Source organism: Myiozetetes cayanensis, unplaced genomic scaffold, assembly GCF_022539395.1.
Source record: "Myiozetetes cayanensis isolate MyiCay16 unplaced genomic scaffold, myiCay2020 scf22, whole genome shotgun sequence".
NCBI lineage: Eukaryota > Metazoa > Chordata > Aves > Passeriformes > Tyrannidae > Myiozetetes > Myiozetetes cayanensis.
Window position 1 is genome coordinate 6,098,676 of NW_026087434.1, and position 16,007 is coordinate 6,114,682.

A 16,007-nucleotide genomic window follows, 5' to 3' on the forward strand; every position below is an offset into this window, starting at 1 on the left:
CGGAGATGGGGAGAGGGACCGGCGGGCTGTGCAAGCGTGGGGGGAGCTCCCACCGCCTCCCCGCCCCCGGGCGGGACCGGCCGCCCCCCGCGTCCGCCCCGCAGCCTCCCCGGGCGGGGGAACCCTGCGAGCGGCGGCGAGGAGCACCGGGCACCGCTGCGCTGTTCTGCGGGGACCGAGCGGGGCCGGGCTGTGCCGAACCGGGCCGGGGCTGCGGGGCCGAGCCGGGCCGGTCGGTCCCGAGCGGGGCGGGCGCTGCCCGCGGTGCTGAGCAGGGCCGGGCGCTGTCCGCGGTGCTGCAGGGGCGGCCCTGCCCGGTGCCCCCCGATCCCCCCCGGCCATGGGGTCCTACGCCGCCGGCCCGGGGGGGGAAGGATACAACGAGGCGCTGCTGCACAAGGTATGGATGGGGATGGGGATGGGGATGGGGATGGGGATGGGGATGGGGGGGACCAGGGATGGGGCTGCAGAGTTCACGGGAGTGGGGGGATACAGGGCAGGGCGCCTAATTGCACTTGTGGAAAAATTGCATCGCTCTCCGCTTCTCGCTCCTCGTCCCCCGGTGAGGTCCGTCCGACACCTCCCATCCCGGCGCGGCAGTGAGGGGATGCGGCTGCAGCTCTCTCTCCTTCCCGGGCCTGGACAGCCCGCAGGGGTTGGCCCTGGTCCCAGCCACCTCCCGGGTGACGGTGGGGACTAGTGGGGGGTCAGGATTCGGCACGTTTGGGAAGCCAGGAGCGCTGGAACGGGGCCAGCCCCGCGGCACAGCCCGCAGCCGCCCTTCAGCCGCTCCCGCTGTCCTGTGCGCGCTCAGGGTGGGTCATTGTGGAGAGGCTGGGGCTCAGGGTGGGTCGGAGGAGCTGAATCCCGGGGCTCTGTTTGTCAGGAAGTCGGGACTTCCCTGCTATGAAATAGTTGTGTTCCGAGAGACATCCATTCCTGCCCTCCTTCCTTTGAAACCCTCTTCTGCAGGGTTCCTGGCACTGTGTTTTGTAACTCCACTTGCACGGAGGGTGGTCGGGGCTGCTGCTGTCCCCGCAAGACCTGGGGAGCTCAGGTTCTGCTGCGGGGACAGCAGGAGCAGGGCTTTTGCTCCCTGCAGTCAGACACTGCCCTGCAACTCCTCTGAAGTCATGGAAAAGACACTGATCTCTGTCAGATCCACCCACCAATTCTTCTTGCTGTCCTCACGCTGCTTTGCTGCAGTCCCCAGTGACTGTGCAGGGATTGGCACCCCCTGGGGAGCAGGGGAAAAATAGGGATGGGGCAAGGCAGGGGAAAGGGCTGGGGCTGCGTGGATCCCTCTTTACAAATGCCAGTCTGTTCTGTATCCTGCTGTACTCAGGGCAATGTGCCCAGCCCTTGATTAGCAGAAAAATATCAGTTACTATCAGCTCTCATTTCTGTTGTACATGGAGTACGTAGGACGTGCCTCCAGGGATGACTGGAGAAACTTGGATTCTTTGAGGAGCCTTAACTCTCTCTTCTCCAGCAATGAGCTGCTGTTAAGGAATGACATTGGTGGAAATGAGTCTCTGGGCAGAAGAGCTGCCCAGGCAAATAACCATCCCAGTCCCTTGTTCCCTGCTGTTTCCCTTGGTATTTTTCCTGGCTGGGTTGCTAATCTTGCAAAAACAAGTCTGCTCTCACTTCAGAGGTGTGAGGCAGCAAATACCTCACTAGATCTTGTGTCTGCACAAGGAATCACATTTCAGATGTGCTGAGAAACCCCAGAGAGCTTTGCACTCTGGAGACAAAGGTTAAGTGTTTTCTGGTCGGTGGCTAAACCCAGGCCTGGGGAGGAAACGGGTCAGGAGCAAACCAAAGAGGGAACAGGAGAGGTTTGTTCTGGGCTGTTCCAGAAAAGTTTCACTCGACACCAAATGCTGAGTCCTGCTTTCAGGTGGTTTGACCCATTGCCAAATCATTCTTCCTCTTGTGGGATTCTTGGATCCATTTAACTGGAACAAGCCCCAGTGGCAGAGGATGTGCTCCTTGGCTGTTGTTGATCCAAGGTGTCAGCAGGGGGTTTGCAAACAGGGATCTCCTGCGTGATCTGAGCCAGCTTTTGTTTGATGCACAGCTCTAGAGCTCATGTCTGCAGGGCTGAAATAAAGCCTCTACCAGGGCAAGGGCTCAGCCAGGCTGGCAAAGGGCCCTGGGCTCTGTCTCAAGCCAGTGTAAGAGTCTTGACCATGGTGAAATAATTCCTGGGCAGGTGGAGACAGTCCTGGAGTGTTCCTGTGGCACAAGACAGCTTCAAGCAGCACCCAAATTGTCCTGGAGCATTGCTTGGAGAAGGGGAGAGGAGTTAAAAATAAGTCTCAGAAATGCACCTCTGAGAGCCCCTGAGAGTGAGGGGTTGAAAGCAGCCACAGCTTCACTGTCAGACCTCTCCCAGGGCCATGTCCCATCTGAGCTCTGCAGGCAGCTGTGCTGGGGTGCACATACACCTTTACCACAATTTGTTGTGATAAATCCTGCTCACCTGAGCACAAACCTTTGTGTTTGGGCCTTCAGGTGCTCTCTGAGAGCAACAGCAGAGCCCGTGGAGGGCAATTCCACCCTCCCAGCATCCCCCCTGACTGGGGCTTTACCCTGTCAGGCTTCCACTAGCTACATTTAGCTCAGGTCCAGGTACCACATGCTAAAGCTCAGCAATGAACTGGGAAGACAACTCCAACCCACACACTCTGTCCCAGATCTCCTCTGGCCTGGCTGGCACTGGAAATGCAGCAGTTGCCTCCCTGTGCTGCCCTGACAGCCGTGTAAACTCATCTTCCCTCAGCAGGTTAGGCCAAAATACCTCCTTTGCTCACTGTCTGCCAGCACGGGGAGGGGAAGTTAGAATAGGTTTGCCCTCACCACTCCATTGCTTTGCCCTGTCCCTACAGACTATGCTGAGCCAGCAAAGATTTGGACTGGATGTGATTCATCTAGGTCTGATTTAGCCACAAAACTACTAATTCAAGGTGTGGGGAGGGATATTTTCTCTTTCCCTAAGGAAGAGCAGGCAGACAGGTCTTTTCAGGAAGGACCAAAAGGAATCTTGTAACATTTTACCAAAGCTTTCCAGACAAAGTAAAAAACCTGGGAAAACCTGGGTGGCTGAGGGGGTGCTGAGGAGACCAGGCTGTGGCTCAGGATGAGGGCAAAAGGTAGGACAGGTACAGAACTTTGTCACTGGGAGACTTTTTGCTATCATGACTCAGGCATATCCAGCCTGAGGTTTCAAGAGCTGGCCACATCCTCTCCACAGCGGAGTTTCTATTCTTCTGTTATGTTTATTCGGTAGCCAGGAGGGTCACAGTGATTTCCACTGTGCAGTCACTCCACAGACCCCATGAGCTTTTCCTAAAGTCGTTAGGAATATCTCTTGGCTGATCCAGGCCAACTTTTACTATTATGATTAAGTCATGAAGCAATTCATGAGTTGTCTCTATTATAAATCCCATTTAAAATATTAATAGGGGAATCTGCCTTTTATACATGTACTCTGTAAACCTTGGGCTCTGGAGGCTTTCTGGTGCTCATTCCAGCCAGCTCTCCTCCCTCCATAATTAATGTTCTTCTCTGCATTAATGGCTCCCAAAGACAGCACTGCAGGCTGCATCCAGTCTTGTTGCACCTCCCAGGACTAGTATTTTGTCTGGAAATAGTATGTAGCCCAAAAAAATGCAGGACTGGAGTGCAGGAGCTGCATGGTAATGAATTCTTGGAGTGTTTTCCTGTGGGGCTGCTCTCAGGCATGTTCTGATCTCTGCACAGGGGAAAGGTTCTGGGCCCCAGGGCAAAGCCAAAGGGGATTTGGACAGAGAAATTTCTCTCAGGGACAGGGATGACCCAGCTCCTCTGACCCACGTGCCAGGGCTTTGCCCAGACATTTCTGCCTCCCAACACCCCCCCAGCTCCCGTGCAGGCTCAGAGCTCACGAGGCTGCTCTGAATGTACAAGTGACCTGCAAACAGCCTAGTTAGGGAGGGGGGAGAAATCTCCGGCTGCGGATCCGGACGCAGGTTGCTGCCTCTCAGCACTCCGGTCTGTGCAGCCTCGTGCATCTGGCAGAGGGAGCAGAGGCTCCCTCCTGCCAACAGCTCCACTTGTCAGGTCAGGCTTTTCCCAGGAGATGTTTGGTGTTTGGGATGTTTTTTCCATGGGAAAGCGCTCATTCACCGCAGCGAGTGTTCACTGAAGCGTGTCGTGGTGAACAGGCTCCAGGCAGGTTGTGGGGCAGCGCTTTATGCAAGGCAGCATGATGGTCTCCTGCCAGACCACGTTCCTGCATTGCTTGTGGTCCTCAAGCTCCTTGGCTTTTGGCTTCAGGTCACTTCCTTGGGGTCTGTGGGATGGCAGGAACCACGGTGCTGGGTGCTGTGGCATGTGCCCGGTGTCCGGAACCCTCATGGCCTCCCAGGGCATGGAATCAGGCCTTGATCTGCCAGGGCTGTTTGTGCACCTGGTTAAACACATTCCTTCACGCTCATCCTGCACTTCACAAGGGGGACACACAGTGCCTGAAGTGGTGCCAGGGTAGGTTACACCCCAGGGCATCTCAGGGCAGGGGAGGCGGTGGAGGAATGGGATCAGCCATGCTCAGAGGCTCCTCTGGATGTTGGGAAGATGCTGAAGCAGCTTCCAGCATGGGGATGAAGGGCTGAGGTGTCCCAGGATGGAGAATGGGATGCTGGAGCTGCATTGGACTAAACACAAATCAAAGGGGGAAACAACAGCTGCAGCAGAGGTGGACGCAGAAACTGGGGAGGTTCCACCCCAGTACCTCGTTGGATCAGCCCTGCATCCTCAGGGGTGACAGGATCCTGGTGACAGAGGGGACACTCAGTGTTTTCCAGAACTACATCTACAGGAACACCCATGTCCTGAAAGACAGAGCCAAATCCACTTCTGAGCAAGAAGCCTGTTAGGAGAGTGTTTATTTTAACTTGTGTCCCTGCGAAAGGGTTGAAAGTGCCTCTGTTTCCTGAAAGGATGGGAATGTTTGTGCCAGTGGCTCTGAGAACAAAACCCAGACACCAGCAGAGGGGAGGGAGGGTGTTGTGTTTGCACTGCAGGTCTCCCTTAGGTCAAGGATCTGGAGGGATGGAAGCAGAAGGGAAGATTGGCTCCTCAGGGGTGCACTGTGGGTACCAGGACCAAGGGCTGGCTGTTCTCAGAAGGTGACAGCATGGCCTCAGCTCTGACACCTGCAGAGCTCCCTCATCCCTCCTGCTTAGGGACAAGCCAGCCTTGCTCCCCATGGGAGAGCCCTGGGACTTCCCATGGAGGGCTGGAGAGGCAGAGGGGTGCCATGAGTTTAAACACAGCAGCCTTCTGGGGGGGAGTGCTGTGGGTTCACAGCATTAAAGCAGCACAAAGACTGTCCATTGACCCAGCAAGGCTGTGTGGCTGTGGCTACAGCTGTGTGCAGCAGCTGCAGGAGATACTCTCTTTGCTAAACAATATTGGACCTAATCCAGTGACTCCAGAGTCCTCCCGAAGAGGTTTTCCAACAGGCCCTCCCCAAATGTCTGACCCCTGGCTGCTCACTGTGCCTGGAGGCTCCAGCATCACCTGCACCCGTGCTGACACATCTTTGCCTGGTCCTTGCAGACAATCCTGGTGGGAGACAGTGGCGTGGGGAAGACGTCTCTGCTGGTCCAGTTTGACCAGGGCAAGTTCATTCCTGGCTCCTTCTCCGCCACTGTGGGCATTGGGTTTACGGTAAGAGATCAATCCCTGGTCCCTGTGTTGTGCACCAATCCTGAGGAGCAGCTTTATTTGGGAATCAGAATCTATGAATCTTTGATTCTGAGCAGTGTTAAGCACAAAGAATTGGAAAATTTGCTTTGTTGCTGCTGGATGAGAGGCCCAGCTTGGCTGTGTGTTTGTTGGTGTGCTTTGGACTGCTTGGAAGGATGGATGGACAAAGATCCACATTCCAAAAGACTTGTGGGGCCACGTCTGAGTGCAGCCTCTTGCATGACACATGGAAGGCTGCTTTTGGAGTATCCCTGCTCTGCCAGGGAGATGCCAGCCTGTGTTCTGCCTGTGTCCAGCCCAGGGCTCTCACAAAAAGGCAGGCAGATGGTGACAGTGCCTGGGAAAAGCACTCGGCTGCCATCCAGAGCTATTTGCAGAGCTGCCGCAGGGTCTCCAGTGGCTCTGATGTGCCTGTCCCCTCTCCTGAGGGAGGTCAGGACAGGAACAGTGCTTGGGACCTCACCCCAGAGAGGCTGTCATCCCTTTATCATCATGGCAAGGCTGGGGCTCAGCAAGGGGCTGTTACCCATGGGGATGCTATTACCCACAGGGATTTTCACTCTAGTTCAGGCCAAGGAAGCAGGGAAACATGTGGTACCAGTGTGGGGAGTCTGGGGCCAAGCAGCCTGGGGTCTGTCAGCCAAGGGCATCCCTGTGGGCAGGCAGAGGAGGCTCAGCCACACTACTGATCTCTGCTGGCTCCTGGCTGTCTTGATCCTCCTGCAGCAAATGCCAGCAGGTGGAAGTCATGCTCAGCCAGGCATTCTTCCTGCCCAGGCAACTCCATGAGCTCCAGCACGGTTTGCCATATCCCTCCAGCCCCTTTCCCAGCAAGCTGCAGGAAAGCTCAGCCACTTCCAGGAGTTCCGAGTGCCTCCAGCCTCCAGCTCTGGGCACTTTCCTGGCCAAAGAGCATATATAAACTATAAATCCCCCAGCTGGGTCTGAGCGCAGTTACAGGACTGGAAATACAGGTTCTATTTCCTGAGGGGCCGAGGAAGGCTTGGCTGGAGCCGGGGCCGGTGTCCCGGGAAGGTGCAGAGGCGGGTGCCGTCACAGAGGGCATCTCTGCCATCAGACCTCCTGCAGCCACGTGTGGCCTTCACCCCGAGAGCAGCGAGGGGCACGGCTCTGCACTGGAGCCCTGCACCCCTGAATCCCAGTGGCATGAGCAGGGATGGGGGTTGGCCTGAGGTTTGCCCTGGCATGGGATAGATGGGCTGGGTATCCCAGGGAAAATAGATGAGAGGGAGCTCAAGGGTCCTGTCCGTGGAGTTGTGCCCATAAGGTTGAAGACGTTGGGCAGCTGTAGTGTGTGGACCTGGATGGGGTTTTACAAAGAGAGTTTTTGGGTAACACAACATCCCTGTCTCTCTTCAGGAACTTCTCTTCCATTCCCATGTGTGGGCTTTTCCCAAACACAGTGTGCTGTGAGCCGCGTCCCAATGGCTGGTGTAGGATGCGGGGGGCTGTGAGCAGCCGTGGGGAGCGGGAGGTGTGGCAGCCGTCCAGGCTGAGATGCAGGAACCGGCTCGACACAGAGCGCGGCTTCCGCGTAACGGCAGTGCTGCCGCTTCCCCCCGGCTCTGCTGCACCCTGGTGCTCACCCGGCCCGGCACGGCTGGGGCTGCCGCGGGTGGGGCAAACCTCCCACCCTGGGGTGCGAGTGGGAGCTTCCACCCCCACTGTCCCGGCCTGGCAGCACCATGGTCTCCATCCCTACACCCCGTGGGGGACAGGGGGCTGTTCATTTGTGGGCTGAGCTGTTCCTCGTCTCCCCATCCATGTCCCCGGAGGGATGCGCCAGTGCTCTGCCCGCCGGCCAGTGCAGCGCAGCCCCTGGCAAACCCAAGCGCCCCGGGGGTCCCCGGTGTGCGGGTGCAGCGCGGCAGGTTTCCACCCTTCAGCTTCTTCTACATCCCGTGGCCGGGCTGGGCACGGAGGCCGCCGGGGGTGGCATTGGCCGGGGAGGAGGAGGAGGAAGAGGAGGAGGAAGGCGGGTGGGGCCGCGGCTGCCGCTGGTCCCGCGGCGTCGGGACTCGGCGGCTCCACTCGGGCGCACCATGAGCGGCCCCGGCGGGGTGGCGGGGACCGGGACCCCCCCGGAGGAGAGCGGGGAACCCCCGACAGGCAGAGGGGACCCTCCGGCGTCGCCCCGAGACTACGAGCTGGCCGGCAAGGTGGGAGGCAGCGCTGGGTGAGAAGGGATGGACCCACCAATCCCTGCCTGGGCTGGAGGTTTGGGTTCGCGCACCCACCCGGGGGAGACCGAGATGGGTCGGGGGGGTTCCCGGGGGCCGCCCGCTTCCTCCGCTGCTGCGATCGCGCCCAGGAAGCGGCGGCGAAACGGGGAAGAGGGAAGAAGGCATCAGCTCCAGCTGAACCTTCCAGCCCCTGCCCCAGGAGTGCCCAGATCTTGTAGGTGTGGGGATGGGGGTCCTCTCTCCCCGGGAGGTGGAGATAGAGGGTCCCTGTTTGCGGGCGGGGGGAGGTTTGTGCCCTGGGGGTGTCCCTGCCCGGCAGTGGCAATGGGAGGGACCAGTTGCAGGAACAGGGCTTTGGGGGGACTCTCAGGGGGGTCAGGGCCGAACTCTGCCCCCTGAAAGCCTGTCCTGATCACCTACGGGCAAGAGGCTCCTGCCAGCACGGCAGTGGTGCCCTCCATGACACAGGGCAGGGGAAGCAGGACCCCATCCAGCCCATCGCAGCACTCCAAGGGCTCCAAGGAGGGAGCAGTGTGTGCCCCGGAGCCAGTCCAGGACCACTCCCCTCCCACCCTGCAGCCCCCCGCCTTGCAAATGCCTCTGCACCCCTGCCAAGCCTCCGGGTGGGATCTCTCCTCCCTCAGTGCTCCCCTCTTCCCCATCCTGGATTGGGCGAGGGCTGCCTCAGGAAGCACCTTCCTCTTCCCGGCAGCTCAGAGGACCGATGAACCTTTTACCCAAAAAATTTAATATGCAGCCCCAGGCCGAGCTCAGCACTGACGGTGTCAGCCCCAGCACCTCCTGCTGCCTTGCTGAGCCGGGACTCAAAGTGGTTCTGCACACTGCCACTTTCCCTAAAACACTTTTCCTCTTTGCTTTTATCCTCTCTGCTCTGACTCATCTCAGTGGAGGGTAATTTTTATGTTTGAGGGAGGAAATAAGTTTCCAGCTTGGTCAGGAGCGAGGTGGAGGCAGAAAGGAGGGGTGTTCCCAGCTGCCCTCCAGTCCCACGGAAGCACTTGACCAGCAAAGTGAGTTGGCAGGAGGTAAAGCATTTCCAGCCCCCAGCTCTGGCATTTGCTGTGCCATCCCTGTGGAAGGTGGCTCACTGTGTTTGCCCGTCCCAGGGGCAGTGGGGCTGCAGGGGTTTGCATTTCAGGCTCCAGCATCCCAGCAGGGTGGGAGTGTGGGGACAAACCTTTTTGCTGGGGTCCTGCTCGCTGCCATTTTTTGTCAGGGGACAGATGCAGGCAGAGTTAGGTTAATGATTGCTGGGCAGGAACAGGCTGCTGCAGGTGAGCAGGAAGAGCACAGCATTGGGAAAAGCTGTGATTATGGAGCCCAGCATCCGTCCTGGCTGCTGCCTGCCTGGGTCCGGCCGTGCTGGAGTGGCCGGGGAGCCCGGGGTTGAGCCTGTTTGCTTAGCAGGAGGGGAAAAAGCACCGTGTTTGCTTTGGTGTCTGCAGCAGGCCGGGCCCTGGGCACAGACAGAGAGTCCCGGACACGCAGGGTTTGCCCAAGCCATGCATCAACCCTCGGGCTGGGCACACCCGGGCCAGGGGCAAAGCGTGGGCGGAGGTGGCTCCATGAATCTGGGAGATACTGCCGGTTTTCCGGGAGCCTCCTGAGGGGGGAGGTGGCCAGGGGCTGCCTGGGAAACATCTCTTCTTGCTGCGGTACCTACCTTCCCGCCAGATCTCATCTTCTGCTCTCCTGCTCTTCCGTGGCTGTGGGTGCTCTGCTGCCCTGGGGCACGGCTTGGCTGCACCTCTGGGGGTCCCGTCCTACCCCCAGCTCCCTAAACCCGGCAGGACTAGCCCTGGGGAAAGAAACAAAGGGGCAGAAGGGTCTAGGAGGGTTGCTCAGCACCGCTCAGCGGTGCTGCCCCCTCCCGCTGACACCTCTCCCTGCGCGCATCTTCCAGGTGATGTTGCTTGGAGACTCGGGCGTGGGGAAAACCTGCTTCCTGCTCCAGTTCAAAGACGGGGCCTTTCTCTCCGGGACGTTCATAGCCACCGTGGGCATAGATTTCCGGGTGAGACCACAGCTGCCAGCCCCTTGCTTCCCCCGACCCGCACCTCGACCAGGACGGAGTGCTGGGAAGGGGGAACAGGAGGTTTCCAGCCTCTGCACCCCAAATAAACTCCCAACCAGCAGCAGGCACTTGCTGAAACCCTTCCACCTCTCCCTTGGAGAGCAGTAACAGACAGAAGAGCCCACTGGTGTTGTCACCTCTTGCCTTTAAATCAGCAGGCAGCCTGGGTTTAGCTCATCCTGGCTGGATGTGTGGGCTGGGGGTGTAGTGGGCGGCCAGCCTGCTCCACCAGCTGGGCTGAGGCCAGGGGCTGGCGGGAACAACTCTGGCTGTCCTAACTTTGTGCTTTGAAAGGGCTGAAATGGGCTGCTGAGTAGTTCTTAAGATCACCTTTGAACAAATCCTGTTCAAACCCCCGTGCTGCTCCCTGCTCACCAAATTTCAGCTGCAGGGCCTCTCTGGAGGTGTCCAGGGAGGCAGAGCTGTTTGCAGCACAGGGCAGAGGAGCATTTCAGCAGGCTGGAAGTCACAGGGGCGTCCCCAGGCAGGGCTCTGCCTGCAACATCTGACACGTGTGGAGTGCGGTCGCTGCTTCCCCTGCCCCCACAGCGGCAGCTGCTCTGGTTTCCCCCCTTGTGGTGGAACTGGGGGCTGGGTGAGCAGGGCCTGGGGGAGAGAGAGGGCTGTGGGTTTACTTTGGAGGGGTTGTCGGATCTGTCCTTCTGACAAAGTCGTGAAAGAGGGAAAATCTCCTGTATTCCTCTGCTGGGCTCAGTGCTGGTGTCCCTGATGGTGTTGCCAGCCCTCAGGTACCTGCCCTGCCTTGTGCAAGCATCTCCTCCAGCAGCTCACAGCTCACTGCTGGCAGGAAATCCCCAGAGTCTCCTAGGGCACGTTTTTGTTTTATCCAGCCCATTTGCTCAAGTTTTGTCGTCTCCACATGGGCTGAATTTCCATTTCAAACAATTCCAGGCAACCGAATTATTTATAGGGGTCTTCTCTTTTCAGACTCATCCCTCCAAGTACGATTCTTCCAGAGTCTTAAAATAGCTTTTCAGTAACTTCTGCGTTTCTTTCTTCTGGCCTCTGGAGAGAAGTCCCTGTGCTTACGAGTTGGGTAGAGCTGTTGCTTAAGCCCTGATAGCTGCCTTCCCTGCTTACATGGAAATGCCTCTTCCCTTTCCCAGCCCAGCCCAGTTGCCTGGCTGCAAACCATCCTGACCCAGGAGATTTCCTCCTGCCACGCTGGATAAAGCCGTGTGCTACATGCAACCCCCCAGCTCAGTATTTGCAACCACATTTGAGGACCAAGCAAGGCTCCCACCAGCAAGGAAACCTGAGCAGAACACCCAGATCATCCACTGAGTGTCCCCAGGAAGCTTGTAGCATCCAAAGCCCTTAAATTGCTGTAAATAACCCAAATTTTTAGCACAGAGCTGGTTCCTTTGGACACAGGACAGGGTGCTGGCTGTAGGAGATGAGCTGGAACCAAAGCAAGTTGGGATCTTGCTGTCCTGTCTCTGCTTGTTCTGCTCTGGAAGGAGGGATTGTTGCTCTGGGATGTCCCTGTAGCTGCCAAGCAAGCAGGATCAGGGTTTGTAGCAATTAGGCTGCAACATCCATCCCCATGGGCAGCCTGGCTTCATCCCACTGGCCCTGGGAGAGCAGCTGAGGGGCTGAGGAGTGCCAGCTCTTCACCAGGGCTGGCTGGTGCGCCAAGACATGCTTTGGGCTGATAAATGTGCTCTTCCTTCTCTTCTGCAGAACAAAGTGGTGGTCGTGGACGGCGTGAAGGTGAAGTTGCAGGTGAGTTTTGGGGAGGGGGAAGCAATTCCCAGCCACATCGCTGGAAACTTCCCCCAGGCTGAGCGTGGTGGGCTGTTGGGGCACAGATCCACAGAGTCATCCCCAGCTGGGGAGGAGGTTCCCCTCCCTGCTCTCACTGGGGTGGCTTCTCGGCAGATCTGGGACACGGCAGGACAGGAGCGGTTCCGCAGCGTCACCCACGCCTACTACAGGGATGCCCAAGGTGGGTTTGGGATCCGGCAGCGATGGGGGAACTGCCTGGAACGCATCCCTGCAGCTTGACAATGCCTCTGCCTCTTCCCCTCCAGCCCTGCTCCTGCTCTACGATATCACCAGCAAGATGTCCTTTGACAACATCCGCGTGAGTCCCCCTGTGGGTCGGAAGTGTGTCCCCCCACAGGGATTGGGGTCGTGGGTGCCCTGCTCGGCTGGCTGGGTGTTTAGGGCGGTTGGGAACATGTTTTACAAATAAGTGCCTGCTGTTTTGTCCAGACCCAGCCAGCTGGGAGCTCGTCCCAGGGCACCTGGCTGGGTCCTGCATGGCTGGGTGAGTTTTGTCCAGGGACATGGAGAATGCCTGGAGGGAGAAAATGCTGTTTGGGAAGGATGTGAACTACGGGTAGGCTTGGGCTGTAGCCAGGAGACGGGGCGTTTTCAGGGCTGTTTGGCTTTGATGTTGGATAAGTTCCCGTGCCAACAAAATGGTCATTATTCCTGTCCTCGTGGAGTGGTGTGAGGGCTGAGGGGAGGGGCAAGGATTACCAAGAGGATGTGAGGGCTGAGGAGGGAGAAACAGGGGTACCATGGGGGTGTAAGGGCTGAGACAGGAGGGACGGAGGTACCTCTCATCCCGACACAGCCCCACTTCCCTGCAGGCCTGGCTGACAGAGATCCACGAGTACGCCCAGAAGGATGTGGTCATCATGCTGCTGGGCAATAAGGTGTGTGCAAGGTCCCCCTTCACTCGGGTTTTTGCCATGTGGTGCTGTGCCATGCCCGGGCCATCCCCATGGCTGTGCAGGGATGGGGTTCGGTGGGCTCTGCCTGCCAGCTGTGCGTATCTTCTGCTGGGATCTGCTGCTTCCTGGGCTCAGCCAGGCCCAGAGGTGGCCCCAGAGGTTTGGAGGGGGCCGGGGGTGGCCAGAGTTCCTGACAACCAGTGGGGGGCAGCACGAGGCTGAGGCTCCCAGTACGGGATGCTCCCAGCATGGGATGCTGCAGGGTATGGAATGCCATTCTGGCCTGGATGCACTCCTGAATCCCAGGTCACTCTGAGCCCCAAATGCCCAACCAGGTCCCAGATCCTCTCCGGGGGTCCAAGATGTTACTGGGTGCCCAATGCCCAGCTGGGTCCTGGATTTCCCCCTGAAACTGGATGCCTCTGGATTCTGGATGATGCTGGGTATTTGATGCCAAACAGGGTACCAGAGGCTTCTTGGGTCCTGGATGCCCCCAGGTGCTGAATGCTGCCCCAGGTCCCCAGTGTCTCCAGGGTCCTGGATGCCCTCTGACATCCTTGATGCCACCAGGTCCCAGATGTTCCACAGATCCCAGATTCTCTGGTCACTGGATGCTGCTGGATCCCTCATGCCCCTCATTCCTATCAGCCCCCTGAGCACCCCACACTGCCTGCTTGCCAAATGCCCCAGGGTGCCAGCTGGCCTGGTATGTGGTGACATTTTCCTTCCCTTGGCAGGCTGATGTGAGCAGCGAGAGGGCTGTGAGAACAGAGGATGGAGCATCACTGGCCAGGGTGAGCTGTACCAGGGTCTAACCCAACTTCATCCCCCAGTCAGTTGTCTGTCACTCAGGGTCCCCACACAGCTGTGCCATCCCCTCTGATGGGTGCCCAGACCCACCTGCCTCTCGGGCAAACAGCACAGCAGTTACTTAGACAAAAAACCTGGGAGAAGGCAGGGAGAGGATGGCCCCCAAGCCTTGGCCAGGCAACAGGGGTGATTCAGAGGGGCAGGAGGGCATTTTGGTGATAGCCACTGATGGGGTTGTGCTGCCCTTGCAGGAATATGGGGTACCTTTCATGGAGACGAGCGCCAAGACAGGCATGAACGTGGAGCTGGCCTTCCTGGCCATTGCCAAGTGAGTACCTGGGGCCAGGGGGCCAAGCAAGGGAGGTGTCCCCTGCAGCCCCATCACCTCCCACACTGATGCTGGAGTGTGTGCGTGGGGGTAACGCAGCCCAACCACTCCAGGGAGCTGAAGCAGCGAGCGATGCAGCCGCTGGAGGAGCCCCGCTTCCAGATCCACGACTACATCGAGTCACAGAAGAAGAAATCCAGCTGCTGTGCCTTCTCCTGAGGGCGGCCAGGAGGAGCCAGCAGCCCCGGGGGCACAGGCAGGAGATGGAGAGGGGCCGGATCCTGCCCTCGAGCGCCCGAGGGAACCAGGTCTGACAAGCCAAGGTGGATGGGACAATACAGCGCAGCAGAGATGGCATGAGGAGGGCCCTCACCCTGGTTCCAGGATCCAGGGGCCAGATCCTGCAGCCCTGTGGAGCAATGCCCAGAGCTTGCTGCGTGCCACCGTGGGAATCGCTGTGGTGTGGTGACTGCCAGCCTTGCCAGTGAGCCACGGCGATGCCTCCATCACCCCGGACACAGCCACACACCTCACTGAGCGACACCTGGAGCGGCTGGAGGGGCAGTGTGTGTGCCATGGACAAGCCCCCCTGCAGCCCCCAGCCCTCTCCTCCCTTGCAGCCATCCCTGCTCTCGGTTCTGCTCTTGTCTGACTGGAAGGGCCTGATCCAGCCCCTGCATCCCTGGTGCTGCCAGGCTCTGGCTTCCCTCCAAGGATCCTCGGCTCTGCCCCCCGGGCTGCCCCACGCCCCAGTGCTCATTTGGCTGTGGCTCCTCTCTGCTGCAGTTGCTGCCATTGGCTTTTATCCTCCTGCCACCATGAGGGCAGTGATATCCTCATTGTATCCTGGCTCTGCTCGAGGGAAGGGCTGGGATGGGGAAGGGTCCAGCCAAACCTGCTCCTGGCCCATACAGCTATCATAAGAAATAAAACTTCCCTGGGAGCACCCAAATGATGCTCGGGGCATTTTAGTACACAAAGCAATTTGAAAACAACTTTATTTTTCCCCATCTTGTAGTCATGGGAATTAGAGGAATATAATATATATATATATATATTTTTTTTTTTTTTTTTAAAGAAAAGCCTTTTTATTTTCAATCCCTCCAGACTAAACCACGCAGGAGATGCTCACTGTGGCCTGAGGTGATGCTCCAGCCCTGCTGGCTCCCAGACCGGGCTGGGTTTCTCTCCCATCGCTGCCCATGTAACACAACTATTCCTTCCTGCTGCTGGCAAACAGCAGCTGGAACCCACTCTCTGGAGAGCAGATGCCTGAGATCCTCCAGCCAGCAAATGCTGCTCTGTTGGGCATCAGCAGGGTACAGGGGCAAGGCTTGACCTCTGTGTTGCTGCACATCCCTGATGCTCAGCCCAGCACTGCTGGCCCCTCCAGCACATTGCCTGCTCCCCTGAGCACTACCCAGGGCAGTCAGATGGTGAATATTTGGTTCTGCAGCTGAAGCACTCATGTGAAGAGCAGCTGTGGAGGGCATGGCACTGCTGCACGTAGGAGTTGGGGACTGTCCTGCACATCTGTCCCCGCCAGCACCTTCCCTGGCCCTGCGCCTGAGCTGCTCATCTCTCACCTGCCCCAGTGCCTCCTTTGCCTCTGCACTGCTCCTGGGTCTCTCTTTGCAAGTTTACAGATTAAAGCTGAATATTTTTGAAGCTTTGCATCTGTCTGGTTGTTTATTTCATGAGAAATCCCTGCCCTGGGTCTCAACGTGGGAGGCTGCTGCACACAGGCGCTGCAGAGCTGCAGGGCCGTGGGGCCGTGGGAGCAGCCGTGGGGAGGGGGAAGCACCCACAGCCCCTTCCGCCCCACTGTGTCTTTCGTTGCACATTTCAGACAGTCCAAAGGTGAGAGGGGAAGAGTAAACATGGCCTGTTAAATTAAAACCAACCTCCTCCCCTGCTGTTCTCATGGTGCGGAGTCCAGCATTCCCCAAATAACTCCGTCTTCCCACCAATGGCATTGCTGCTGCCGCTTGGCTGATGTCTGCAAAAAATGCTGGATGGCTTCAACACAAACAGACGTTGGTTCTTTTCTCTTTTCCCCCCTCCAGCCTAAACTCCTTTAACGTCACGGCAAGATGCAAAGGGCAGGA

The 16,007-nt window shown here is 58.2% G+C and overlaps 1 protein-coding gene across 4 annotated transcripts; it reads left to right on the top strand.

The window, feature by feature from the left end:
* Nucleotides 1-35: 35 nt before the first annotated feature.
* RAB37 (RAB37, member RAS oncogene family) lies at nt 36-15,567 on the top strand. 4 transcript variants are annotated; one of them, XM_050319330.1, is made up of 10 exons: nt 39-400; nt 5,608-5,718; nt 9,886-9,996; nt 11,761-11,802; nt 11,959-12,025; nt 12,111-12,163; nt 12,678-12,743; nt 13,499-13,555; nt 13,823-13,899; nt 14,013-15,567. In XM_050319330.1, exons 1-10 carry the CDS (start codon nt 341-343, stop codon nt 14,116-14,118), a joined length of 750 nt encoding a protein of 249 aa, XP_050175287.1. In that variant the 5' UTR covers nt 39-340; the 3' UTR covers nt 14,119-15,567. The 4 variants fall into 4 exon arrangements, with proteins under 4 accessions (XP_050175289.1, XP_050175287.1, XP_050175290.1 ...); XM_050319332.1 differs by lacking the exon at nt 13,499-13,555 and having other exon boundaries at nt 36-400; XM_050319333.1 differs by lacking the exon at nt 9,886-9,996 and having other exon boundaries at nt 56-400.
* The last annotated feature ends 440 nt before the right edge of the window (nt 15,568-16,007 follow it).

Bases quoted from the DNA above. Each gene is read 5' to 3' on its own strand.
- RAB37 (XM_050319330.1), top strand. From the start codon at position 341: ATGGGGTCCTACGCCGCCGGCCCGGGGGGGGAAGGATACAACGAGGCG. The intron at 5,719-9,885 runs GTAAGAGATCAA...CGCATCTTCCAG, and splicing joins CTGTGGGCATTGGGTTTACG to GTGATGTTGCTTGGAGACTC. The intron at 12,744-13,498 runs GTGTGTGCAAGG...TTCCCTTGGCAG, and splicing joins TCATGCTGCTGGGCAATAAG to GCTGATGTGAGCAGCGAGAG.